This window comes from Podarcis erhardii (genome assembly GCF_964252035.2).
Source record: "Podarcis erhardii genome assembly, chromosome: 9".
NCBI classification, from domain to species: Eukaryota; Metazoa; Chordata; class Lepidosauria; order Squamata; family Lacertidae; genus Podarcis; species Podarcis erhardii.
The window spans coordinates 5885420-5913149 of record NC_138512.1 but is presented as its reverse complement, the minus strand read 5'-3'; the positions used below and the strand labels follow the sequence as shown (position 1 = coordinate 5913149).

Here is a 27730-nt window from a genome sequence, read left to right as displayed (position 1 = left end):
TTCGTCTTTATTACTTTAAAACACTGTACATGGTGAACTAACATTATTTTAAACTGTTTAATACAAAGTAAGCCTTGGTGGTGAGTGGGTGACCTTGAGGTACCTTAGTATTTTGAAGTCAGAGGCAAAGGCCTTTTCGATTTGCTGATCTGCTACACTGAACACTGCAGTATGTGGCATACCTCATTAGGTCAGATTCTGAATATAGGACATGGCTTATGAGTTTTCAGAATTGAGATGCCCTTTCCTGCATATTGAAAATAAACTTAAACTTCATAGAATCTAAAGGAACATTTTCCAATATAAATATGTATTTTGTGTTGTCATTATGCAGCACTGCAGAATAAGTTACTTTTGCAATTTAAACCAACTTTCCACTTGGAAAGAAGAGTTCATTTCCACATGCTTACAAAAATGTAGGTGGGGAGAGGGAAAATCTTTAGCCTCCAATATGAATGCACAGATTAGAGTGTGAGCATAGATAGAATTTTTACATTTTTCATAGTTTTTTTTTTAATGGGGCATATTTATAATCATAAAATGACATAACAAAAATCAGCATTCCACAGCAGAAAGCAGGCCATAGTCACATGTAGATGGAATGTTGGGGTGTGGGAATGTTGTAGGTTCTCACATGGATAAAACTATGATTTCAAGGAAAGAATTGCTAGAACTGGCCAAAATATGCAATTATGGTTGCAGAATGCAAGTTTTATATGTTAATTCTACACATAAACTCTGTGTGTCATAAGGAGTCTTTACAGGTAGTTAGTTATCCGTATCTCCCCACCCCTGGCAGATAAACATACTATGTTTTCAGAGATTTCTAAAACTTCTTTTGTTAATAGCATAAAAATACAGCTGTGGAACCTATACTTTGGTAATTCTCTATCCTCTGAAGTAGTAAACATCAGTGGCTTGGATCTTCCCTCAGGGTGGACAAACCGCATGCAGTTTGAAGAGACATGGGCTACTCTTCTTGGTGTTCTTGTAACCCAGCCAATTGTATTGGACCAAGAGGAAAACCAGCAAGAGGTAAAGTAATCCAGTGAATGGTTTTATTTTGTCAATTCCACCTCCATGTTGTTGCCGATTGGGATTTTCTGGTAACACTACTGGAACAGACGGGCCTGTGTACAAAAGGAGACAGAGCCCCCCAAGGGAAACTGAATAGAACATACAAATTGTCCTATGAAGAGAGTTTTTTACACATTTCTGCTCTTTAGTTGCAAATTGGAGCTCTGCCAAGAAGAAAGTTTTAAAGTAAAGGTAATGGGACCCCTGACCATTAGGTCCAGTCATGGCCGACTCTGGGGTTGTGGTGCTCATCTCGTTTTATTGGCTGAGGGAGCCGGCATACAGCTTCCGGGTCATGTGGCCACCATGACTAAGCTGCTTCTGGTGAACCAGAGCAGCGCACGGAAACGCTGTTTACCTTCCCTCCGTAGCAGTACCTATTTACCTACTTGCACTTTGACGTGCTTTTGAACTGATAGGTTGGCAGGAGCAGGGACCAAACAACGGGAGCTCACCCTGTTGCGGGGATTCGAACTGCCAACCTTCTGATCGGCAAACCCTAGGGTCTGTGGTTTAAAGAAAGTTGTAATCCTAGCTTATTAGGTATGAAACGATGCTTCTTTGCAAGTTTTTCTTTTCTTATTGTAGAATTACACTCATAACTTTGGCTTCATGTGTTCCTTTTTTCAGGAGGATACAGAGAGGACCCAAATAAATGTTCTAGCTGTCCAAGCCATAACATCCTTGGTGTTGAGTGCCATGACAATACCACTTGCAGGCAATCCAGCTGTTAGCTGCTTGGAGCAGCAGCCTCGAAACAAAGCTTTAAAAGCTCTGGACACAAGGTACCGTATTTTTCGCTCTATAACACACACCTGACCGTAACACGCACGTAGTTTTTAGAGGAGGAAAACAAGAAAAAAAAAATTCTAAATGAAACAGTGGATGTATGATTTTTGTGGTTCATGCTGTGGCCACAGACATGTGATCTGACGGTGAGTTTGGGGTAGCCCAGTGCAAAAATCCTGAGGATCCATGTGGATCCATGCTTTGTAACCACGTTTTTGCACCATTGCGGCCCCATGAACATGAAACAGTGGGTGCGTGTGTGTTTTTTGGTGCAGGCTGTAGCTATGGACATGCTCTGTGATCTGATGGTGAATTTGGGGTGACCCAGTGCGAAAATCCTGAGGATCCATGTGGATCTGTGCCTTGTAACCACGTTTTAAGTGGGGAGGAAGGAAAAGCACTCAATGGACAAGGAGCACGGGTGGGGTGTGTGGAGAAGGAGCTTTTCGGGGAGCTGAGCAGGGAGGAAAAGAGCACTGTTGCTTTAAAGGCATACTTAAGGTATTTGCCCTGTGCCTGGGGTTTTTTTCCATTTAACAGTTTGCAGCCTGTTCCTTCCGCTCCTTGTTTTGAGGCAGAATAGATTTGAGCAAGTGAGGAGGACTTGGATTGGAGGGGATTCACCATTAGCTGTGTAAAAGCGCTCCTCCTTGCAGCCTTCTACTTTGTTTGTACAGTGATAAGCAGTGATAAGCAGCCACCAGCAGCAATAGAATGGAGCACAAAAAAGCGATAGGGGCACTAGGACCCAGACAATGCTCAAATCTATCCTGCCTGAAAACAGCTGAGAAGTGGGGGATTTGCCTAGTTTTCCCCTCTCCCTCATCCCGTGCCCTCCCCAGCCTTTTTTTTTACTTCCTGGTTTTCACTGCGCTCGTGGCTGAGAGCTCCAGGTTGGGGTTTTTTTGCTGCTGGTTGCTTAAATTTTATCCTTCCTGATCCAAGCCTTCCTGTGCCCTGCTGTCCCTCTGCAGCCTCACTGCTCCACGCGCAGACCTTTGCTAGCTGAGGCTGCAGCAGCTGTTGCTGGCTACTTTAAAAGCACCTGCTGCCTTTGAGCCGCCTGCCTCCTCCCAGCTCGCTATGGCTCCCGTCTGTCCCTCCTCCCGTGTTGCCCGCTTTGCTGCCATGGCTCTCTTTCCCTCCCTCCCTCCTCCCCGGCTCCTCCGAGCCATAGGTCGCTTTAAAGCAAGCAAAGTGAGAGCCTTGTAGAGCGTGTAAGCGGCTCTCGCTTTGCTTACTTTCAGAGAGCCCCTCCTCCTGGCTGTAAAGCAACCACAGCTAGAGCCACGCAAAGCCCTGCAAGCGGCTCGTGCTTTGCTTGACTGACTGATCCAGTGCATTCGCTCCGTAACACGCACAGGCATTTCCCCTTACTTTCTAGGAGCAAAAAAGTGCGCGTTTTGGAGCGAAAATTACGGTACTTCTGATGTTGGTGCTCTTCATGCTTGTCTGTGGTGATGCTTATCCCAACTTTTCTTTCCCGGAATTCTTTTCAGGATTTTTAAAAATTAGTTTTTCATACCAATGTACAAAATACAGCAATACAATATAGAACATAGCATTCTGTGTAGTGCTGGGGTGGCACATCCTATTTCACCACTTGAGACAAAACAGGAAGTGCCGCTACTGGCATTGGCACCAATCTCTAGTTAGCTCTTGCATAATTTTTGCAGCATTTCACTGGAAATCAGTGCCAGTGTAGTTTCTTCATAGGTGGCAGGGATATGCTGGATGCCCGCAGAGGCACCGCCTCAGGGGCTTCTGCTACCTAAGGCAATGGCTTCACCCCGCCAAATAGCTGGACCTGCCCTGGGTAATACTTGGTGGTGAACGCATGCATATATATTCACCCAGGAGGCCAAGGAAGCACCCACTGACTCCCATGATCACCAGTAAAGGCAGGTAAATAAATGTGTGGGAATGCCATGCCAGCTCCTCCACCCCTTTTACACACAGGAAAAGCAAGAATCCTAAAGGCCTGCTGGGTCCAGCACAAGACATGAGCCTTCCTCCTCCAGTGTAGCAAAGAAACAAAAACTGGCCAGGCAGGACAGAGGCAGCCGAACAGGTGGGAATTCCCCCCTTTGCTGTCACAAATAAATTGGCAGGGTAGCTGGCAGCCCCCTCCTCCACCAACACAAAACAATAAAAAACCTAAGCAGCCTAAGAGATGGGAAGCCCTCCTCCTACAGTGTAAATCAAGGCACCAGAGAAGTGAGGAGTTTAGCTTTCCTCCCTATGTTGTGTGCATGTGACCAACTGACAGAAAACCTACTGCAGCCAGAAAGAGGGGGAGAGGGAAGGATCCGAGTCAGCAGAAAGACCCAGTGAACAGAGGGGAAGAGGCCACGTGCTAGATTTAGGCTGCCACTACTTACCACTACTTGGTAGTTTGCTCCTACCAAGATTGAAAGTGGGAGGGAAACCTCATTGGAAAGGAAAAGCAGGCAAGCTGGACGTAGTAAAACAAACTGCAGAGACAGGGCAGAGTGGGAAGTCAAGTGTACTGCAGCCAAGCAAGGCTGGCAATGCACACCCACCGCAACTCACCTTCTTCCAATGGGCATTAAATGAGTGTATGATGCACCTCATGGTGAAGGCATGAAGCTCCAAATCAAAATGCCCTCTGGGACAAGAAAAATCAGACAGACCCAATCCCTATTCAAAATGTCTGCAGGGACAGGAAAATGCAGAAAGGCAGCCCATGGGGCAAGTGGGAAATCCGTTCCTACTTCTTCTCTCATACGCCAAAGAGGAGAGAAGTTGACTGCCCAACCAACGGAAGAGGAAAGGATGGACTTTCCCAACTCCAGGAACTGCTCTGCACTGCAGAGCAGCATGAAGCCTCACAGGATTCCCTTTCGTCAATAAAGAAAATATGGGTTGCCTCATGGAGGACACCAAGAAAGGTCCTTGCAGGTGTGGTATTTCTCATAGTTGGTGACCCTCTGCAATGTTGTCAACCTTATTTTTGGAGGAAGGGTGCCTGTTAGAATTCCTGCTCCATGATTGCAGTCATAGGATTGTTGTCCTTCACATGACGGTATATGTTTTGACTCCACAGAGTGGGAAGTGACGGAAACAGGATGTTTGTGTTACTGTGTTCTGTGAAGTAGAACTATTGTCCTTTGTCCTTTTCCTCTTTGCTGTCTGATGCTAGAGAGAGAGGGAGCCACGTTGCAGTGCTCCATGTGTGTTTATATGTAAATAAAGTAGATTAGCCAAAATGTTGAGTTGCTGAGGTCTGTCATGCTAACTACACAGACTCTGCAGATTCCTAACTGTGCCGATGTCTGTTGGCATCGGTCGCTGTGATGTTTGGGCTGAATAAATCTTTTGAAGCTCCCGAACGATCGACCAGGAGGGAGGGAACATGCCAGTTGGGCATGTGTCTCTGCCAGGGTCCTACTCGAGTGTAGGACAAGCTTCTGACAGTGCCATCCCACTGTTAAGGAATGCCCTCCGGGAGTCGCAAAGAGCGAATTTATGGGTAATAGACTCCCATGTTGTCTTACGTAATACCCGTATCTGTATAATGATAGGCTTTTCTTTTCACAGCATTTGGTTAATTTTGAAATCTCTAAATTAGGCTAGTTCTAAGCAAATCAAGCCTGAGTTTGTTAATAGTTGATTTGCATTTTAAATTAGTTGATATGCCTTTTTTCCAGAAGTGAATCCTGTTATAAAAATAAAAGCTGATACAGTAGTCTTTTTATTAGTGAAGATTTCCTGACTGTAGAAGATGTTTTAGTAATTTATGATTATTTCTGCTGAACTTCAGGTTTGGGAGAAAATTAAATGTCATCAGAGGAATTGTAGAACAAGAAATCCAAGAAATGGCATCTAAAAGAGACAACATTGCCACCCACCACTTGTACCAAGCATGGGATCCTGTTCCGTCTCTTTCGCCTTCTGCTACAGGTACATATCCAATGGCTGCTTATGCAGAAGTTCTACAGTTTTTGAAATAGAAACAGAAAGTAACCTTAGGTTACTTGCAAGTATTCTTCAGACTTGAACTATCCTTGGCATATGCTCTTCTAACACCACTGGTGCGTCTTACTAAGTCTGGTTCTTGTCCACAGTAACTGGCAAAAGGAAATATGCAGCATCACCCAAATGTTATCTTCCAAGGCTCCAGGGAAGCATGCTGTCCCTGAATTTTCCCATTTGACATTGCTTGTGGAAGAGCCTTTCCCTCTGTTTAAGCTCGCCCTTTGGACCGGCACTAACCCTCCACCCACCCCTGCCTTACTGTACCTTGGGTCAGGCAAGTGGCTTCCAGAGAGTATATAAAGGTACTCTGCTGGGCATTCCACTGAACCCAAAGGAAGTAGCTGAGGTTGCTTAACGCAGCCCAAGTGATAGGAGAAATGGAGCATATCAGCAGAATCTCCAGCAGAGAGAACGCAAGTTGAGCATATCAGTAGCAAAAAGGGTCAGCATTATATGTTGACCACAGTGATAATGTGTACTTTCATGCTTATTGTGGGCTTTGCCTAAAAGAATTTTGTATTTTTCTTTTTATTTTAGGTGTTCTTATCAGCCATGAAAAGCTTTTACTACAGATCAATACAGAGCGTGAAATGGGCAATATGGGCTATAAACTAGGACAGGTTTGTTCAAATGTCTATATTTAGCGAGAACCTTTGTATTCTTGACTTTCCAGAGTAACAAGAATTGCTGAATTACAATCTTGGGATTGTAGGATTATTATTTTAGGGGAAGACAAATTATGATTGAAAACAGAATGAAGTAGCAGAGCAGCAGACACGTGATCTCATTAACTCTGATGACATAGTTACAGATAGGTAGCCGTGTTGGTCTGCCATAGTCAAAACAAAAAAAATTCCTTCCAGTAGCACCTTAAAGACCAACTAAGTTAGTTCTAGGTATGAGCTTTCGTGTGCATGCACACTTCTTCAGTTACACTGAAACAGAAGTCACCAGACCCTTCTATACAGTGAGAAGGTGGGGAGGGGTATTACTCAGAAGGGTGAGTAATACCCCTTCTGAGTAATACTCCTCCCCACCTTCTCACTATATAGAAGGGTCTGGTAACTTCTGTTTCAGTGTATCTGAAGAAGTGTGCATGCACACGAAAGCTCATACCAAGAACTAACTTAGTTGGTCTTTAAGGTGCTACTGGAAGAGATTTTTTCTGATGACATAGCTCTGGCCATCAGGACCACTATTAGGATCTTCTGTAGAGGTTAGGGAGCAAACTTCATACCAGATGCGTCTCCTATTTTGGGGGGGGGCGGGGGGAATTATTACCTCCCTGTGGTCCCCATTCCTGAAAAGTGCATTGGTTGGGGGCAAGAAACAAATCTCACTCCCCCATCCCTCTGGATATCTATTGGTAGCTAAGGAACCATTGTATCCAACAAGATAATGGGAAACACCTGGATTATTTGCGGAACAAAGAGCAAACATTCTGTAAAGTTGCACTGGCTTAGCCTTATCATGTTGAGATCAAGTAAAACCTATATTTGGAAGTTATTTTGTGGTTGTAACAGGTTCAGTACTCCTCTGTGGGAGCCAGTAGGTAGGAAATTCTGCTTTAAGGCAGAAATCATGCCGCTTGAGGAACTGGTGACAATAGCATTTCTATACATAGTAGGAACTTACAGGTATTACTATTTATTAAATTTCTATGTGCCCTTAGAGTATCACAGGACAGTTTACAATATAAAAACACAGAAATACATATCATAGTATCAGACCATGTTACTTCAACGTTGTTTGGAATGCTAAACCTAGAAGGTGGCTGGTTGCAGTTAGGCTAGATGACTAATCACACCCAGGCTTGATTACTGTCATATATGGGGCTGCCTTTGAAAGTTCTCCAGAAACTTTTGCTGGTACAGGCTGACATGAGCCCCCAGCAAACATACTGTATTAACCTTTCCGTTATCGGTTTCCAGTTGTCTCTGGGCACAGTTGTAAGTGTTTAGGAGAGACGCTGCCTACAGATGCAAATGTAATGATATCATCATTTGTATATAGACTAGAAACTAATTTGAGGTTTTTCATTATGTCAAAGTGTGAGGGCATTTTAAGAAGTAAAAATACTGAATCACTTAACTTACTTTCCCCTCTCGTTTAAGGTCTCTATCCACTCTGTGTGGCTAGGAAATAACATCACTCCACTGCGGGAAGAAGAATGGGATGAAGATGAAGACGATGAGAGTGATATGCCAGCCCCTTCCTCGCCACCATCCTCTCCCATGAATTCCAGGTTTTGAATTTTTCTGTGCGCACACACGGCTGCCAGCTCTGCTCCATTTGCCAACCCCACCTGCCTGCCAGCCCCAGTTATCCCACACCTGGCCAACACTTCCTCCCTTTACACCTCACCTGCCTCCTCACCTGCCACCCCATGGCTCACCCCCACCCACTTTTAAAGGCAGGTGGGAGTCACTTCAGAGAGCAGTTTGGCAAACTGCTCTCCCACTCTCTTTTGAACTTCAACCCATTCTTGCTGCTCTTGCCTGCTGCTCTGTCCTGCTTGAGCTGTTGTGGCCATCTATATGATTTTATTATATAGTAAGATATATTTGTTTGTAATTGGAATAATCTGCAGTTAGTTTTGCATTCAGAAGTGAAAATCCTTTTGTGCCTTCATTAATCAGTGGATCTACTGATTGGTTTTAGAGAGATGGATGGATGGATAGATAGATAGATAGATAGATAGATACAGTGGTGCCCCGCAAGACGAACACCTCGCAAGACGGAAAACCTGCTAGACGAAAGGGTTTTCCGTTTTGGAGGCGCTTCGCAAAACGAATTTCCCTATGGGGTTGCTTCGCAAGACGAAAAAATCTTGCGAGTCCCCGCGGTTTCCCCCCGCTTTCCCCCCCTTTTCCTAAGCCGCTAAGCCGCTTAACAGCTGATCCGCTGATAAGCTGCTTAACAGCTGATTGCTAGAAGCCGCTAGACCGCTGTAGCGCTAATCCGCTAAGTTGTCAATGGGCTTGCTTCGCAAGACGAAAAAACCGCTAGACGAAGAGAATCGCAGAACGGATTCTTTTTGTCTTGCGAGGCACCACTGTAGATAGATAGATTAGATAGATAGATAGTTTATCATAAGAACCAAAAGACACTACACAGTCACATCTCCCTTAATTACCAAAGGGAATATTCATTTCTAAGGGAGACTATTTACAGTAAACATTTCAGCACTGACTAGGGGGTAGCTGCTTATTTTATTCTTCTTGCATTTAACCTTTTCAGCTATACTCGAAAGTCTTTCTCATCCACTCTAATCCTAAAGAAGACTCTGCCTTTCAGTAGTTGCAAAAGGCATTAGTGCCTGTAACAAATATTCAGTTATTGCCTCAAGTTTCGGCAGAATGGGATCATTTAAAATGTATTGCCCTGCTCCCACTCTAGCTACAGTTCAATAAAAGGTTGATTGGATAGTCCTAAGTTACAGCACCCTTTCCCTATTAATATGAATCTTAACCACATCCACAATTGACTTCCTGGTTGGCCTTCAAGTGTGCTCTTTGAGAACACAATTAAATGACATGTTTGTCAAAAAATATCAAAGTGCTGCCTTTGTTGCTAGTAGGAACTTGGAGCCAGAAATACATTGCCCTACCTGACAGCAGATCTCCATTCTCTAGTTCCAACAGCTGAATGAGTGCTTCAGATTCATGGCAAAGCTGTTTCTCCTCCCTAAGACTCTTCGGTGAACATGTTTAGATTATTATGATAACTGCAATGTAGTAGCTTATTAACTGTGCTTGTATCTGATTATAGGAAACATCGTGCCGGTGTAGATATACATTCCTGTTCTCAATTCTTGTTGGAGTTGTATAGTCAATGGATTTTGCCCTCCAACCCAGGCAAAAGGACCCCAGTTATCCTCATCAGTGAAGTTGTCCGATCTGTAAGTATCAAACTGTTTTCAGTGTTTTCATTGTCATATTGAACGAATATATCGTTCTGAAATTTTGGTGAATAAAGGGAGAAGCTTGCTGGGCTTGCTTAAAGTGAGTTGAATTGATTTGGAACAGGATCTGTTGGCAAATTAACCGGGAGGAACTGAACTGAAGGGAAACAAACATGAGGTGATCTGGAGTGCAAATTAACCGGAGAACCTACTGTATATTGTATATACAGTTGCAATTCCCAAATCTTAACGCTATTTTGGGCTGTCATAAATAAATGCTTCTGTTTGTTTAAATTTGCCTACAAATTCCAATGCTTTAGTATGAATTACAGGTGCTAAGTAGAGTTCTAAAGATTGGTGGACAGCAAGCCTGGGATGATCTAGTTCAGTTCTTAAAGAGCAGTGAAATCTTAACAGACCTTGGGACTTGATTACACAATTGATATACTCTAAGGCCAGCAATCTAATCTATTTTCATTATTGGAACAGTCCTAATCTTGAGCACAAAGGTCCTAAAATTAGAGATTTCAAGATCTGTTGAACATTTCAAGAAGTGCAAAGCCAGTCACTGAGCAGGCTGACCTCATATACTCATGGGGTTTGAGTTAACTACAGTGGTACCTTGGTACTCAAACGGCTTGGCTTCCGAACAAATCAGCTCCCGAATGCCACAAACCCGGAAGTAAGTGTTCCAGTTTGTGAATGTTTTTCGGAAGCTGAACGTCTGACGCAGCTTCCGCTTGAGTGCAGGAAGCTCCTGCAGCCAATTGGAAACTGTGCCTTGGTTTTTAAACAGTTTTAGGAGTCAAACGGACTCCCAGAATGGATTAACTTCGAGAACCAAGGTACCACTGTATATCTAAGGTGGTTGATAGCATCTCTACAAAAAAGGAAATTGGACACCATTACTATTGGTGAGGAAGGTGGTAGATGATCCTTTGAAAGAATGGGAAAAGCAAACAAAACAAGGATAGAGGTTGGAAAAGCAGCAAAGGATTGCAAGCAATGAAAGTGCTTCATCTGCCTGATGAAAGATACCACCCTATAATATGATCCCAAATTACAAACTTTAATGTATCACTTCTCCCCTCCCCATTTTGGGGGGGTATGGTTCTTTAAAGTCAGCTCAAGGCTACCAATTAAATAGCTGCATGTAAGTATTCTGGATGTGTAGGGATTTTATTTTTAAAAATTTCTTCATAGGATTTTTCACTCTTCCTTAACCAAAAGGTCTCAGGTCAGTTTACCACAATATAACACACAGTTATAAAAACAGAATGGATTTCCCAGTTGCCACATATCTCGAACTGGGAGGGAATCTCTCCTACTGGTGGAGAAAAAAGGCTGCTTCATTAGCTATCTCCAAAGTCCAATGTAACCTCCATCTCAGAAGCAGAGAAAGAACTCTCTCAGTGATCTCAGTGTTCTTTTTGTGATTAATCTTAACACACACATTTTTTTTAAAAAAATAATGAAATATTTTAACATTTTTACATTTGAGCTTCTTTCTAGTAAAGTTGCATTCATATATGTTATATATACTTGATTGAAATGACTTGTTATATAAACAACTTTTAAAAGACTTAATTTGTAATGTTTCTTGTACTTGCAGCTTTTAGCAGTATCTGACTTATTTACAGAAAGGAATCAGTTTGAAATGATGTACACAACATTAACAGAACTGCGGAAGACACACCCATCAGAAGATGAAATCCTTATACAGTATTTGGTTCCAGCTACATGTAAGGCAGCTGCCGTTCTTGGAATGGTAAGATTTCTTTTAATTTAAAAAGTCATTTCCCAGTTCCATTTCAGTCTGGTTTTTGGCCCAGTAATGGGACTGAATCAGCTGTTGATCTTCTGGTATGGATGACTTTCATGGGAGCTTAACCAAGAGGAGTACATCCCTGTTGATTCTGTTAGAATTCTCAGCAGCTTTTTAATAAGTTTGATTTGATTTCATATTTGTATTCAATTTTTCCAATAACAAATGTTGAGCACGAAGTGGCTTACAATAATCACAATAGCATTAGGAGGGGTGAACCATTGTAAACACTATCATATCAACCACAAGTTACATATAAATAAAGCAAGCAACAATAAATTCATCAAAACAATACAATACAATTCAAAATAATAATTTTCATCATAAGGGCAAGACAACAGACTCTTCCAGAAGTTGCTCTTGTATACATGTGGAAAAGTATAAAATGTCTTCCTTACAGTTCCTATTTGGGTAGCGCCAAATAGCACATAGACTGCATTTGACACTAAAGCTGCCCCTCTCCTCTTTCCCTTCCTTAAATGCAGTGTAAGATTAGATAGAGAGGGTGCCATGCAAGCAGGAGGAAGAATCTCCTTCCTCTCAGGAGAGACATCTGTGGCTTCCTTTCTTGACCATGGTATCCTTCAGGGCACTGTGCTCCACTTCCTGCCTGTATTGCTGGTTCCAGAATGTGGTCTTGGAGCGTGGTAGCTCTATAGTAGCTGTGTGGTCCTGTTCTTCTTCAGGGATTGGAGGTGGTTGCTGATGCTATGAATGGGTTGGGTATTATCTCGTCACGTGATGGAGGCAAGAGAGCAAAGAACTCTGGGAAGCAGGCGTGGTCACGCCTCATTTCTCTCTCTCCTGCCTGAAGGAGCGGTTTGTTTTCCGGCTCTCGCTGATCTATTTAACATCTCATGGGGAAACATCAACTGGAGTTTGGTATCATCTGTGTGCAGATAACTGTTCTATCTCTTTTATTAACCCCCTCCCCAACACATTTTTAAAGGGCATTGGATGCTAATCAGTCAAAGGCCTGGTTGGAGAGGAACATTTTTGCCTGGCGCCTAAAAAGTGTACAATGAAGGTGCCAGGCGAACCTCCCTGGGGAGAGCATTGCACAGATGGGGAGCCACTGCAGAAAATGACATAATTTAATGTCTTACTCTAGTTGTCGAACTATCAAGTCTAGAATGCAAGAGGCCAAAAAATACCTACATTCTCCCACCCCCACCCCCCCAAGATCTTAGCAAAGCACACTGGAATTTGTCAATCTAGAGCAATGGTTGCCTTTTAGGTATGGTGGCCCACAAGTCTAAATTTACTTGGTATGGTGATCAATTGATTTATTGTCCCATGAAGTTTGGACCTTTGTTCTTCAGCAGCCATTGGTTTAGTGCATTTTAACCTGCAAAATTGCCTATTAAATTTACTGAACACCCCTATTGATGTGGTTTACTTACAAAGTACTTACAAAGTTATTCAAAAAGTTGTGGGGGTTTTTTGGTGCCTTTCTGACATTCGGTTACATATGTCAACATTGCATTATAATATGCCAAGAAAACAAAAAGTTGGAAGAGGTATTCATCATACTAGTTAAAGATTACAAGCAAAAATTATTTGGGGTTTACTTATAAGTCCCATGCACAGGCCTTGCAACCCACCAGTTGGAAAGTGCTGATTAGAACAGATGTCAGTGACATCATTTTCTTCTTAAGGAGTGAAAGTGGGGGAGCAGAGTAGGGTGTCTGTATAAATGACCAGGTCTCCTGGCTCATGGCCCTTGGGGACAGAACGTCCTTTGGACATTTTTCCAGTTTTCTTTCCAGATTCTGGCCCTTCTCCCCAGTCTTTCTCTTGATTTTAGCATAATGTGTAAGGGGCAGAATCTTCCAAGCATTCAAACCACATTTACTTCCCAGGACACAATATAAGAGGACTCGGACCTTTAGCTTACCAAATGACACACCAGGAATTACTGGTGTCATGTATTTCAATATAAAGCTGTTTTCCTTCAAAATAATACCACATGTCAGTAAATGGATAGAATGTTAATGACTTGGACGTATTTCATCATACTTTAGAATATTTTATGGATTTTATAAACTTTTGCATCATTATTTTATGTTAATTGTTACTAACTTTATAGTTGCCAGCTTGTAAATTAATTCAGCACAATTTTGCATCTAATTGTTTCACACCCACTAGGATAAAGTGGTAGCAGAGCCCGTGAGCCGCCTGCTGGAATCAACATTACGCAGCACTCACATGCCAAGCCGCATAGGAGCCCTGCATGGAATTCTTTACATCCTTGAGTGTGACCTGCTTGATGAAACAGCAAAGCAGCTTATTCCAATCATCTCTGAATATCTGCTTTCCAATCTAAGAGGAATATCACAGTAGGTGTTTATGTAATGATGTGCTGTGGCCTTCATTTAACAGAATTTCTGAGCTATGGAACTGAAAATGCAACACAACCTGATGTGGTTAACCTCTTCAGTCTGCTTTAATGAGCATTTTAGTAAAAGTTATCAGCAAGCTTGAAACAGTGGGTAAAACTTTAGAAATTGTTAGCATCTTATGATACTTTGATCTTGCATAAATATGTGGCTACCAGTCACCTAGCCAGGGAAACTTCCTTTTGAACAAGAGCAAACAGTTGGTTTGATAGATATTGTATATTTAATTTTTTTTAAAAAAAAAATGCTACAAGAACCATAAAACAGTTATTTCTTCTAGTCACTTTTTCTGAGTCTCATTAGAAAGAGTTGTAGTTCCAGCTATGTAAGGATTATAGAACAGAGCACTTGATTTTAACACTCTATGGGAAGACTCCAGCCCACTGATATATCAATGTTTCTCCTTTTTAACAGTTGTGTGAACGCCCACAACCAGCAGCATGTCTTGGTAATGTGTGCTGTGGCCTTCTATTTAATAGAAAACTATCCTCTTGATGTAGGGCCTGAATTCTCTTCAGGAATTATACAGGTAGGTATGGCGTGTGAAAGAAAGACTTTGCATTTGCTTTTATCTTGAGAAGTAAAATAGAATTGATCAATTAGCATAAATGACCATGGCAGAATATAAGGAAATGACCTTCAACCCATAATAGTCTGCTTGTGTACTTACTATGCATTAAGTGGTGTGAATCTAGCCTATTTTTGGAGAGCATAGCTGAGAGCTGGTGCGACCTCAGTTACCAGACTGAAAACACTTTTGGAGGTCGAATTTCACAGCCGCATGTAAGGAGATTTTGTGTCCGCTGTGGTTAAGGTTTATCAGGTAGAGCTTGGCTGTGTGTTTGTATCCTCATGTTTCTCTTGTACCTTTGCCCACTTTTGTCTGCTGCAAAATGTGACAGGTGACTCCACTGAACCTTCCGTGCACCTTCTTAAGATTCACTTCATTATAATACTGGTGAATACCAAACCACATTAGAAACCTGCCACTGTGTCATAGTTATTTTCCACCATCTTGTGAATGAGCTATTTGGGAATAAGGGGAAATGTCGAGCAAGTTGGATAGTTTCCTGCCACTTCAGTCTGAGAAGAAGCCCTCTTTGGGGGTATAATCTGTGAAAATGCTTGTGAGAGAGGGGAGCCCAGTGTGGTTCTAGACTTCACTGTGCTTCATAGTGGTAATAAATGGCGCTTTGTCATAATGGATTTGCTGTTGCTGAGCTCTGTTGTACTTTAAATTGAGTTTCACATATTGACCTTATTGTTGCGATTCCACACCTGCCTATGGATATTTAAATTTATTTCCTGTTTGTTTCAGATGTGTGGAGTGATGTTGTCTGGAAGTGAAGAATTGACACCATCCATTATTTATCACTGTGTCTTGAGAGGGTTAGAACGGCTCCTCCTTTCAGAACAACTCTCAAGGCTGGATTGTGAATCATTAGTTAAACTGAGTGTAGACAGAGTGAATGTGCACAGCCCACACAGAGCCATGGCAGCATTGGGGTTAATGCTGACATGCATGTATACAGGTATGGATCTCTTCACATGTTTTCAGTGCTGAAAATGCACACCTCATAAAGGAACACTTCCCAGAAACTGTTTTCATAGCACATACATTTACTTTTTTTCATATTCTCTGGAGTAAGGATTATCAAGGTAATCCTGACCCAACAGTGAAATAAATGCTAGATTACTTCTGTTGCCTCCCACTTTCTAATTATTGCCCCATGATGTGTAGGTAAAGTGGGCCAGTGAGAGATGGTTTCAAAAAGATGGTACTTTCTATAACCTGCTAGCAGATTCTTCCTTGGACATCATCTAAGACAAGGGTCAGCAAACTTTTTCCGCAGACCTTGTGGGGGCCCGGACTATATTTTTTGGGGGGAAATGGATACCCCCCCCATTACTCTCCCCTCCCTTCTCCACAGCACCGGACAAGCCCCAGTGGCTGCTTACCTGTGTGGCTGCTTACCTGTGCCTTGCGAGTGGCAGGGGCTGGCAGCAGCACAGGGACGATAAATGGTGCGAAAGGGCTGGCTCCGGAGAGGGGCTGCTTAAAATGGCGTTCAGCCAACCGTGGCTCAATGAAGCCCAGCCCCCTTCCTCCCCTAGGCAGGGCAGGGAGAAGTCAGGAGGAGGGAGGGAGGAGGCGCCACCATGGTGTGCGAGAGGGAGGGGGGTGGAAATGGCGCGGCCCAAATGATCAGAATCCATGCGGCCATTCCTGGACTGTCCGCGGGCCGGATCCAGAAGCAATTGGGCTGGATTTGGCCCCCCGGCCTTAGTTTGCCGACCCATAATCTAAGATCCAAGGCAATGATAGAGAACTCAGTGGCCAGAAGAATAATTTGGCAGAGGAACTAGGACATAGATCTGGGCCAGACTGGCAAGTTTCCCTTTTGCAAGAACTGAAGTATTTGGTGAGCCAGTTGAGGCAGTCGTCACCGAAACTAGACACACGCACATATACACCCATGTTGCTGACAGCCAAAAAAGGGACAAGTGGGAATAAAAAATCCAACAAGCCTCTTTATCAACAAGCACATACCTTTGGAGTATTCAAGCCTCGATGGAACTGCATCTTCAGGTCATCGGGCAAGAAATCTAACCAATCTTCCACTTGTTTCTCAACTTCTAATTACATGTGTCCAGAGGACAGTGTCTGGAGTTTACCCTCTGGAATTTGCCTAATAATAATAATAATAATAATAATAATAATAATAATAATAATAATTTATTATTTCTGCCCCACTCACCTGGCTGGGTTTCCTCAGCCACTCTGGGCGGCTTTCAACAGAACATTAAAAACAGAACAAAACTTCAAACATTAAAAACTTCTCTAAACAGGACTGCCTTCAGATGTCTTCTAAAAGTCAGATAGTTGTTTATTTCCTTGACATCTGATGGGAGGGCATACCACAGGGCAGGCGCCACTACCGAGAAGGCCCTCTGCCTGGTTCCTTGTAGCATCGCCTTGCTTGAGGGATTTAGAGAAACATCAAGCCTTCAGCAGGACAATTCAACACCTAGTCTCAATCCCAAACTGTTATCTCCAGGATGTATTTTGGTTCCCCACCCCCACCCCCTTTGGTGCTTTTTACAACATAGCACAGGGAACACCTACCCAAGGACCTCTTCAATATTTCTAAGATTGTGGTCCAAGTGCAAAGTGGGTAGCTTCTCTGCCGGGTACGTTGACGACAAGAGTTTGTGGCTTTCATACCCACTATGGCATAAATAAGCTTTCTAGAAGTGAAGCTGTTCTGGGATGCCAGAAAGCACATTCAAACAGAGATAGCTCAGTGCTGCCCTCTTCCTTAGAGAACTTGTCTTAATATCAGGGCACTTCAGCAATGATGGTGGGCTCCCTTCCTGGCTATTTAGTCAGGCCAGGCAGGAAGTTATATAATGAATGGTGGTTCCATATTCAGCATTCAAACTCTGGTAATCCTGAGTTGGCTGGGGCCAACCTCAGGGCATTTGTAGCACTAAGCCAATGGATGCCAGTCCCTCATTCTGGTGCCTGTATTACTTTAACTACCTTTATTTTAATTATCTGGTTCCCTTGTACTGTATGTTAAAACTGTGTTTTCTTGGTATTTTGCCTTTAGGAAAAGAGAAGATAAGTCCAGGACGAGTTGCAGATCAAAACCAAGCAGCTCCAGACAGCGAGTCTGTCATTGTGGCTATGGAGCGAGTTTCTGTTCTTTTTGACAGGTAGGAAATGGTTGTTTAAAAGAAAATGTTGTTTTAAAGAAAATGTAATTGGCAGGGATTGTATTTATAGGTGAGATTAAAGGTATGTCAGATATGCCCCACAAACACTTTCATGGCAGGTTAGGAGGATAGATTTTTAAGAATCGTCAGGGGAGGTGGGTTTTGTCTTGAAAGTTGAAATGTCCAAAAGATTCCCCCCCACACACACACACACTGCCTTCCTTTGTGAAAAGAAGAAAAAATGGCAACCTTTTGGCCGATCCCAGTAGCCCAGCCATCTTTCTGGGACAAAATGTCATGATAAAGCATACAAGTAAATTCCATTTCCAGGAATATGAATCTAATGTAAATTCAATGCAGAGATTTTGGATGTGTGCACATATATCAAGCTAATCCCTTTGTTATCTGAAACTAAGTCTCTCAAGATTGATTTAATTGCTGAAAATCCTACACCTAGTCAATACTCAATGTGTCAACAGTGGAACAGCCACATATATTTTTATTAGAAATAATCAAGCATGTATTTTATGATCCTATAAACCATGATTGGTAATGCTTTCATAATGAACTGATCGCAAAATGTAGTTGTAGGTTTTCCAGACCACTTTATTTCCCCTACATCAGCAGAATAATACACATTTGGAGAAAGTGCAATATTTCCATTTTTAGAGCCCGTAAGTCGTTTATAGAAGCCTGTCACAGCTGAAAAACAAAACGGCTGAAAAGACAAACGTCTGTTTATCAAGTGGTTACAATGTGATGGACACACATCCACATAGACAGCTGGTTGTCTCTAACTTTGTGCCCTGTGGGAAAGCAGAAGAGAAGATGCTCCAGCTGGAAAGCTTGCGCTCATTAGCTCCCAAAGGAACCAGCAGTGGCCTGAGAGCTCTCTGCCATTCCACATTCCCCAGGATCTACATTACCTAGAGAAGTCCTACTGTTTTTTAGAATACTTTTAAAAACTCATATTCTATTGCTAAAAGTGCTGTCTGAGAAGCTCATTTGCTCCAGATGAGCAGTCTGAGAGTTCCAAAATAGCTGTGATGGTTCATTAAAAAGAAGTTGTGTTATGAACCCCTCAGCCTAAGAGATCTTATAGGAGCTCACCCTGATTGCACTAAAGAATTTATCAGCACTGGATGGAGCAGGGAAGCCCTTTCTATTGTGGTCACTGACTGGGATGAATATATCTTGTTACATGAAGCTGAATATTTGAGAAATATGATAGTTGCTTGTTAATACATGTGTTTGTTTTTTAGGGTTAGAAAAGGATTTCCCTTTGAAGCCAGAGTCGTAACTCGGATTCTCCCTCAGTTTCTTGATGACTTTTTCCCCCCACAAGATGTGATGAATAAAGTCATAGGAGAATTTCTTTCAAACCAGCAGCCATATCCACAATTTATGGCAACTGTAGTGTATAAGGTAAGATTCCCCCCCCCCACATGTCTCCCCCTGACCTCTTTTGTTTGCTCACTTCTAACACTTTGTTGGTTTTCCACTTTTCCCTTTTGCTTAGACATTTTCACTAGCTCACTAGCTGTGACTACTAGGGTGAAACAAAAAAAAATTGTCTGCAAAGTATGTGGCAAATTATTCACAGCAAGCAAGCAAGCAATGACAGTCTCTGAGGATCAAGGCCTCAACCCTCTTCTGCTTCTAAAAAGCATTTGATAATGTTACATTGGGGGGAAAGGCACAAATAAGACCCCATTTAAGTAACAGTTCTTAAATCTATTTGATACTGATTCTAATTTAATGTTCAAATCAAACTGAGTAGCCCATCATGTTAATGTTTAGTCTGTACTGCTTTATTTTTTGTGTTTTTATATTGCTGTACACCACCCTGATATTTTATGAGAGGGTAGTATATACATACTTCTATAAACAAATAAAATCATGTAAGAAAGGTACAAAATTTTATTTTAGAGTCAACAGCAGTCTAACTCGACACAAACGGTATTTGGGATCTGTAGTGGTGTTTCCTATGCTGTCTCAGACCCCCAATAGCACATTCATGCATCTTTTCCACAGCTCAGAATCCTTTCTATGTATGGAAAAGAATGGAATAATTAAAGCAAGGGTGTTAATTAAATCAGCCGTAGAGGTGTAGCTGTTCTGATTGTGGACCATGCTCGCTCTACTGATAGAAGCTGGAATCCATCAGCACTTGGGCATGCAGTCTTTCATTCTCCCCTCTCTCCCCTAACACATTGATTTACATTGGGATTGTCCTGTTAGTGAGATCTTTTTTTAAAAATAGTCATTGTGGGGAAAGTGTTGAAATACCGAAAACAAATTATTTATTTACTGCAAGAGTACATGACATATGATGTGGCACTGCTTAGGGGAAAATAGGTTTATGTAGCTTTTAATACAACATTAGAAGGATTAATCATGGCTAAAGAAACAAGTTACCGTACTGCTCATGTGTCAATGTCCCCCACCCAACACTTAATCAGGGTTTGGGTCGTCAGCAGAGAGTGAGGCCACATTGCTGACCTGGCTTCCCAGTGCTGTGCATCACTGCCGGCGCAACAGGGCCCTGAATTGTTCCCCTCCATGACTAGCAAAAGAAGAAGAAATCAAGCAGATTTTTTAAGCATACACAACCCATGTAGCTGTGGAGCTTGTGAAGGCTTTTTATTTTCCCGAGCCTTCTAGATTTGTTAGCTTTAAGTCTGTTTTGTGCTAGTATTCTGTCTGCTAATTAATGTACTTGTTCCTTATGTAGTTTGTTTTATAATTTATGGATTATTAATCTGAAAATTGACATTGAATTGTTGGATTAAGAGCATAAACACAAAGCCAGCCCTGCAGTTATATATAACTGGGTATGGTATATCTTTCTGTTTGTTGCAGCAGAATCTTTATATACATTTTCTTTCGCATATGATCTATCTGTTTTAACTCTTGCAGGTATTTCAAACATTGCATACCACTGGCCAGTCCTCCATGGTCCGTGACTGGGTGATGCTGTCACTTTCCAACTTCACGCAGAGAACACCGGTCGCCATGGCAATGTGGAGTCTGTCTTGCTTTTTTGTCAGTGCTTCCACCAGCCAGTGGATTTCAGCAATGTATCCTAAACAGAATATTTTTCTATAGGCCTCATTTTGAAGCCTAAAGAAAGATTTCCGTTTTCCAGTGGTGGTGGGATGGGGCAGTCTTCCCTTTGGAAAAGTACCTTCCTCTTGGTGGCAGGCAGGGTGAGCTTTCAAAGAATCACAGAGTTGTACAGCTGGAAGGGACCTCAAGGGTCATCTAGTCCAGCCCCCCTGCAATGCAGGAATATTTTTGCCCAACATGGGACTCGTAGCCCATGACCCTGAGATTAAGAGTCTCATGCCCTACTGACCGAACACCAGCGGGAGTGGGGGTTTGCCCTGGTTTCCAGAATAGTGAGCCATTAGCAGTTAAAAGGATTTCTGCAGAACTCATCTCCAGCTCGTAAATTCTCTTTTTTTATCTCCATGTTCTGATCTGTCCTTTTCATAAGAAGTTGCACATAACTTAAATCAACCACCGCTTTCTTTCTTTTTTTAAAAAATTTTTTATTGGATTTTCACATTTTATAACAACACATACAAAAAAAAAGAAAAACACACATGAATATTTTCATATCCTTACTTTCATAACCCTCTTTCCCTGACTTCCCCCCACCCCACCCCCCATACATCCCAATTTCCATATTTAATTCAGCAAGTTCTTGTTTCTCTCCTTAACCCTATTCTTATTATGTTTAGACTTAATTCTTTCTGTTAGGCCCAATTTATTGTCCCATTCACTTATATACATTAGATCCTTTATCTAAGATCGATCAAGGTTCTTATACCATAAATTTCCCTTTTTTATATTGAAATATAAATCAAAATTATAAAACCCCAAAATCATAAAATTTTTGAATTCTGTTTTTCCCCCTTCCTCCCTGCCCAGGTATCTGTCCCTTCCCAAATAACTGTCCTCCCATGAAACTCCTAGCCCGGATTCCTCACATCAGAGGCCTTCAAGTCTCTTTCAGTCTCTCTCTGTCTGTTCTGTTGGTAGTCTTTTTTGTTGGTCTTCAGATCTCGAGGGATGTCTGTCACAGTCACTTCATCTTTTCTCGAATCAAACCTAATTGCAAAAGCTTGCTGCCAGGGTTCTGCCAGGGGTCCCCGAATTTCAAAGTCATCCAAGCCAGAAAAGAGGAGGAAGTCCCAGTTATGTTTCTTTACTCTTTTAACTTCCCATGTTCCATAGTGTCCAATGGCTTCCTCCTTTGCTTTTCTCTTCTCATGGTTTGTAATCCAAAAAACTTCTCTGTTCCCTGACTGCAAAAGGTCCTGTTCGAAATTTTTTATCTGTACTTTTTCCCCTCCAGCCTCCTTTTCCACCAGCTCCAAAGATATCTTTTCTGTTTCAGCTGCAGAATCTTTCAGAGTCAGATCCTTAGTTCCATCAGCAAGGTTGCTTGTTTTAGCGATCAAGGTCGTGAGTTGTTTGTCCATAGCCATAGCTTGCTCTTGTAAAGTTCCCACGAGAAAAAAGGCTCTTTCTATTTGTGCTAGTAATTTTCCTTCTGCAGCCATTGTAGTTTCACTGGTTCCCCCTAGGGGGATTGCCATTGTTAGAGTTCTTTGCCAACAGTCTTATACCTTGTTATTTACTTTGTTTCCAACCACTTCTAGTTAAATGTAACACCTTTAAATCGGAGAGATATAAAGTAATGCAGTTCTTATCTTGATCCAGCCGTTTGACAGCTCAATTAACAGCTGTCAAACTCCTGTTCTTTCACGCTAGGTTGATGCAGGACGCTCCCGGGTCCAGGGGGGGGGTACACAAAAGTTTTCAAAGTTCACCTCTTCCCTCCAGCGCAACTTAAAAATAAATAAAAGCTTGTTCTCACAAATTAATGGAATCTCTTATCAGTCCCAAAAGACACGAAATTTTTTATTCCGATCTTAGGTTTTCGCTCCTTGCTTTAAATTGTCTGTATGTAGGGGGGTGCGGACTTCCCTTTAGCACATCCCCCCGTTCGTTCCAAATTAAAGGTATAAATTTCTTTTAAAGTCCAAATTTCCTTCTACTCACGGGGTATTTATTTCCAGTCCAAATGTCGGGAAGAAAGTTGATGCTCTCCGGTAATGGCTTGCGGCTTCACTCCACTGAAGTAGCGGTCTACTCCCAGCACCACGCCATTCCTCGTACCCTCTCCGCAGCCTTTAAAAAGGCTCTTCGATTGTCGAGGAGGGCGCTTAAGGTGCCCACTGAGTCACCAAGTCCACAGGTATCAGCACCTGTGGTTTCTAAGGGTCGCCGGCGCGGCAAGACCCGTCTTCAGCGGAGCCGATTCCCTCCGGAGCTCGGAGGGAATCCGCCATTAGACCGATCGCGTCAACCCGGAAGTCCTCAACCACCGCTTTCAGTGCAGGACTCTGACGTTTGACTTCTAGATGCTCTGCAGTGTTCACAAAGCCCACATCCACACTATATATGTAAACTTTACAGCTCATTTAAAGCACATGGCTTCCCCCAAAGAGTCCTGGGAGCTGTAGTTTAATACTTACAAAGCTACAATTCTCAGGACCCTTAGCAAACTACGGTGCCCAGGATTCTTTGGGGAAAGCCCTGTGCTTTTGATGTATAGTGTGGATGTGACCGAAGTTATTTACCACCCCACCCCACCCCAAATCTAGATGAAACCCCCATCAGTTTCCCTGGTCTCCATCAGGGATTCAGTGATGTCTCATCCACAATATTTTGTCTCTGGAGCCACAGATTCTGTCAGAAGAGCGGCAAGTGATCATTTGGAATCTGATTGGTGAAAAACTCAATGCCAAAAGCTCCCATTGCCTTTTTAAAAGGTTTTTCTTGGGTTTATCAGCAGGATTCAGTGGTAAAATCAATACACAAAAAAAATATGGTGGCTATGCTTGAATGTCGCAGTAAGTCATGGTCTATTGTGGCTGGACTTATCATATCCTATAAGCTTCTCTCGGTTTCACGCTGCCTTCTCCGCTGGTATGGCTGCAAGGAAGAGTGCAGAAGGTTTCGCTTCCACACAGCTTGTGTGGTTCACACATGACGAACGGTGTGGCAAAGTATGGCTAAAGTTCACTATGGTTTCTTTGTAACAAGCCAACTTCAAAAAAGGTGACATGCTTCAACCAAGCCATAGCTGTGATTCACCACAGTTTAAGGCATGGCTGGGGGAAGCAGCTTCCAGACCAGATACAACTTGCTGCTCGCTTTCATCTGGCCTGTGGCACATACTCCCTCTCCCCACTTGACCTTTGCCGCAATAAATGGTGGATAGGGGAGGAAGTTTTGGGATGCCTTTGGAAGCATGGAGCTTACAGCCAGACTTACCCACACGGTCAAATCTGTCCTGGGTGCCTGGGCAGCCTTACGCCCAAGGACAGAAACTTTTGAAAGTGCAGACTTAGCTGACACGCTTTCAAAGCTTCCCAGGGGAAGAGCCGTCAGGGTTTGTGCTGGTCTCAGTATCCTCAAAGCAAGAAACCACACAGTACTTCACCAAACTTGATTTTAGCCAACAGATACGTTTTATCAGCATGTTGAATAACATTTAACACTGTCATACTGAGGCTTGATTCTGCTCCATCAGGTCTGCTGAATTTTAATACAGAATACTTAGGCGGGATATCTTTATCCTCACAGTCTGCTGGGTGATTTTTTATTTTTTTATCTGCCATACATGTTTCTGTAAAAGAAAGCTGCTGTATGAAGCAGTTGAGATATGAACCAAAATAGGAGATTTCCTGAAAGCCACTATATTATTAATAATAATAATAATAATAATAATAATAATAATAATAATAATAATTTATTTGTACCCCACCCATCTGGCTGGGTCTCCCCAGCCACTCTGGGTGGTTTCCAACAAAAATTAAAAATACATTAAAATGTCACACATTAAAAACTTCCCTTCAGATGTCTTCTAAATGTCAGGTAGTTGTTTATCTCTTTGACATCTTGGGGGGAGGGCGTTCCACAGGGCGGGTGCCACTACCGAGAAGGCCCTCTGCCTGGTTCCCTGTAGCTTTGCTTCTCGCAGTGAGGGAACCGCCCGAAGGCCCTCGGCGCTGGACCTCAGCGTCCGGGCAGAACGATGGGGGTGGAGACGCTCCTTCAGGTATACTGGGCCAAGGCCATTTAGGGCTTTAAAGGTCAACACCAACACATTGAATTGTGCTTGGAAACGTACTGGGTGCCAATGTAGATCTCTCAGGACAGGTGTTATGTGGTCTTGGCGGCTGCTCCCAGTCACCAGTCTAGCTGCCTCATTCTGGATTAGTTGTAGTTTCCGGGTCACCTTCAAAGGTAGCCCCATGTAGAGCGCATTGCAGTAGTCCAAGCGGGAGATAACTAGAGCATGCACCACTCTGGCAAGACAGTCTGCGGGCAGGTAGGTCTCAGCCTGCGTACTAGATGGAACTGGTAGACAGCTGCCCTGGATACAGAATTGACCTGTGCCTCCATGGACAGCTGTGAGTCCAAAATGACTCCCAGGCTGCGCACCTGGTCCTTCAGGGGCACAGTTACCCCATTCAGGACCAGGGAGTCCTCCACACCAGCCTGCCCCCTGTCCCCCCAAAACAGTACTTCTGTCTTGAGAGGATTCAACCTCAATCCATTAGCCACCATCCATCCTCCAACCGCCTCCAGGCACTCACACAGGACCGTCACCGCCTTCACTGGTTCTGATTTGAAAGAGAGGTAGAGCTGGGTATCATCTGCATAATAAGTTTCTTTATGCTGATGTGTAGAGTAAAGTTTACTTTTGAATCCTTTTTCCAATGGGGAGTGATGTGGTTAAAACTCAGAATGCTTTATATGATGCTTTTGGTTATATCCTTGACTGTTTTGAAAGTCTTCCACATATTATCAGCAGAATGGGAAAATCAGAGCAAGTGGACATTAACCTCTTCTGCTTGGTGGCCATAGACTTTTACAGACATCAGATAGATGAAGAATTGGATCGCAGAGCCTTTCAGTCTGTATTTGAGGTGGTGGCATTGCCAGGTAACCCCTATCAACGCCTTCTAACTTGTTTGCAAAATGTCCACAAGATAGCAGCATGCTGAATCAGGGACAGTGGTGGTATGAAGAAGTGGAATATTGAAACCTGATGGGTTGATTGACATATGCGGACAATTGAACATTTACAAATGTTCAGGTCCCATCTTGGGTTTCGGTTTTGTAAATTTATATTTTTCCATCTTCCTTTGCATAAAGCTGAACTACACAAACGGCATTAAATTGGACATGGTACTTACCAGGGTCGTGCTAAAAGAATGTCTGGTCACATTTGCTGCAAAGTTTGGGATAAACTTTAGCATTACTGTGTAAGATAACGGACAAGTACTGAACGCCAAGCAACTTGTTAATGTCAACATAAGTCACCTTATTGTTGCTAATAGTGAACCTGATTAATAACATCCAGTCCCACAAGGCAAGCTACAGGCATTTTAAAACCAAAATGCTTTAGGGTTTGTTGTTTTTTTTTGTAGTTGTATGTATTCATTTGTGGCATAATACTGACCAGAGGCTTTTTTCCCTTAATATGTCTTGTAAAAAGAAAAAAAGAAAGAAAAAGTTTATACCCAGCATGTAATACTGTGTTTGGATGCTCTCTGACCTTATTGTCGTGTTCGGGTGGGCGGGGGGGAGAAGAGTAGACATACATAACCATACTTCCTTTTTTACCTCAGGATTTAAAATTTCAAATGATATATTGGTTAAAAAAAACTTCTATAAATATTTCTGTATCATGTATAGGATGTAAAGATGTAAAATGGTGCAGCACGGGAAAAGCACTTGCAGTTTGAAATTAATAATAGCCACTCTAGCTGAGTATCTTGACACCATCCCTCAGTTTCCTATTGGATGTTCTTACACACAAACACAGACATATATATATATATATATTTGAAAATCACTTTGATGTACAAGTCATCTTTAAAGCCCTATATTACGTCTCTTGTATGTCACTACTTGAAAAACTGGAATATATATATATTAGTTTAAATTGGTTTTAAACATCATTAATTTTCTGCAGATGCTTTTGGTTTACTTTGAACCAGTGAATGGGGGAAATAAATTAGCCACTCCTTCTTTAGAGCAAAATATTTTTAGGAAAGCAATTTTTTTTCCTGGTAAGCAGCAAATCAGACGTTTTTAGATAAGTGTTTTGATTGGAAAAAAAATGCAGTCCATGTACTCTGTATGCAGATTAAGAACGAGGTCTAACTATGATTTCTCTGGAGCTGGCTCAAATATTTGATAAATATGCAAGCATTATTCTATGGCTCAGCACTTTGCCGGTACAGATGTATAGCATAAATAGTAATTCATCTTAAAATCCCCTTAAATTGTATTTCTAGGGAAAGAACATTGACTTCACATATGGAAATACAGGGTGGGGAAAGTTCAATATTTTGATTTTCTATTATGCTGTATTTTTATTCATCTCAACATTTTCACCAACAAAACAATAGTTTTATCAGGAGGAATGTGGACTGTGCTTTTGTGTATATAATATATGTAAAATTATACATGTGACTGCATTTGATGTATACATGTGTATATTTGTATTTATTAAACTGATGGATTTAAACTGTTTCCTGTTCTTAAATATCTTAAAGCATTATTGCATCTGAACATAATTTGATTAAAAAGCAATTTATCCACATGTTGTTTTTTCTTGTTTTCATTTTGGCAAAAACAATTAACAATAGAAAGACTTCTCTCCCCAGCAGAGTTGATTCTAGTGAGTACTTCTGTTAGGCTACTGTTTTAGGAAAAAAGTCTACACATTTATAAATGCCAATACAGAGTTTAATGGCCCATATTCTGTAAAATATTACTGTGTGTGTGTCTGAAAATATATGTTGATAAGATGTGGGCACAATATATTTTGTAAGTAGCAATGATAGCAGTGCAATATGCATAACTTTGTTTTGCGTGGTGATGGTGAGACTGTTCATTCAAGAACAGAAGAATGCACTCAAG

General features: G+C 42.2%; 1 protein-coding gene across 2 annotated transcripts in view; it reads left to right on the top strand.

The window, feature by feature from the left end:
• The window catches only part of HTT (huntingtin), a 114207-nt gene extending 86797 nt beyond the window's left edge, over positions 1–27410 (top strand). For both annotated transcript variants that reach the window (XM_081876178.1, XM_081876177.1), the window contains 14 exons: positions 935–1035; positions 1708–1862; positions 5651–5790; positions 6403–6485; positions 7980–8110; positions 9637–9766; positions 11382–11537; positions 13743–13933; positions 14408–14522; positions 15312–15525; positions 17608–17713; positions 18976–19138; positions 20633–20793; positions 25590–27410. In XM_081876178.1, the coding sequence (XP_081732304.1) occupies positions 935–1035; positions 1708–1862; positions 5651–5790; positions 6403–6485; positions 7980–8110; positions 9637–9766; positions 11382–11537; positions 13743–13933; positions 14408–14522; positions 15312–15525; positions 17608–17713; positions 18976–19138; positions 20633–20793; positions 25590–25803 (2060 nt within the window). In that variant the 3' untranslated portion in view covers positions 25804–27410. The remainder of the gene's footprint in view (positions 1–934; positions 1036–1707; positions 1863–5650; positions 5791–6402; positions 6486–7979; positions 8111–9636; positions 9767–11381; positions 11538–13742; positions 13934–14407; positions 14523–15311; positions 15526–17607; positions 17714–18975; positions 19139–20632; positions 20794–25589) is intronic.
• Positions 27411–27730: the final 320 nt, after the last annotated feature.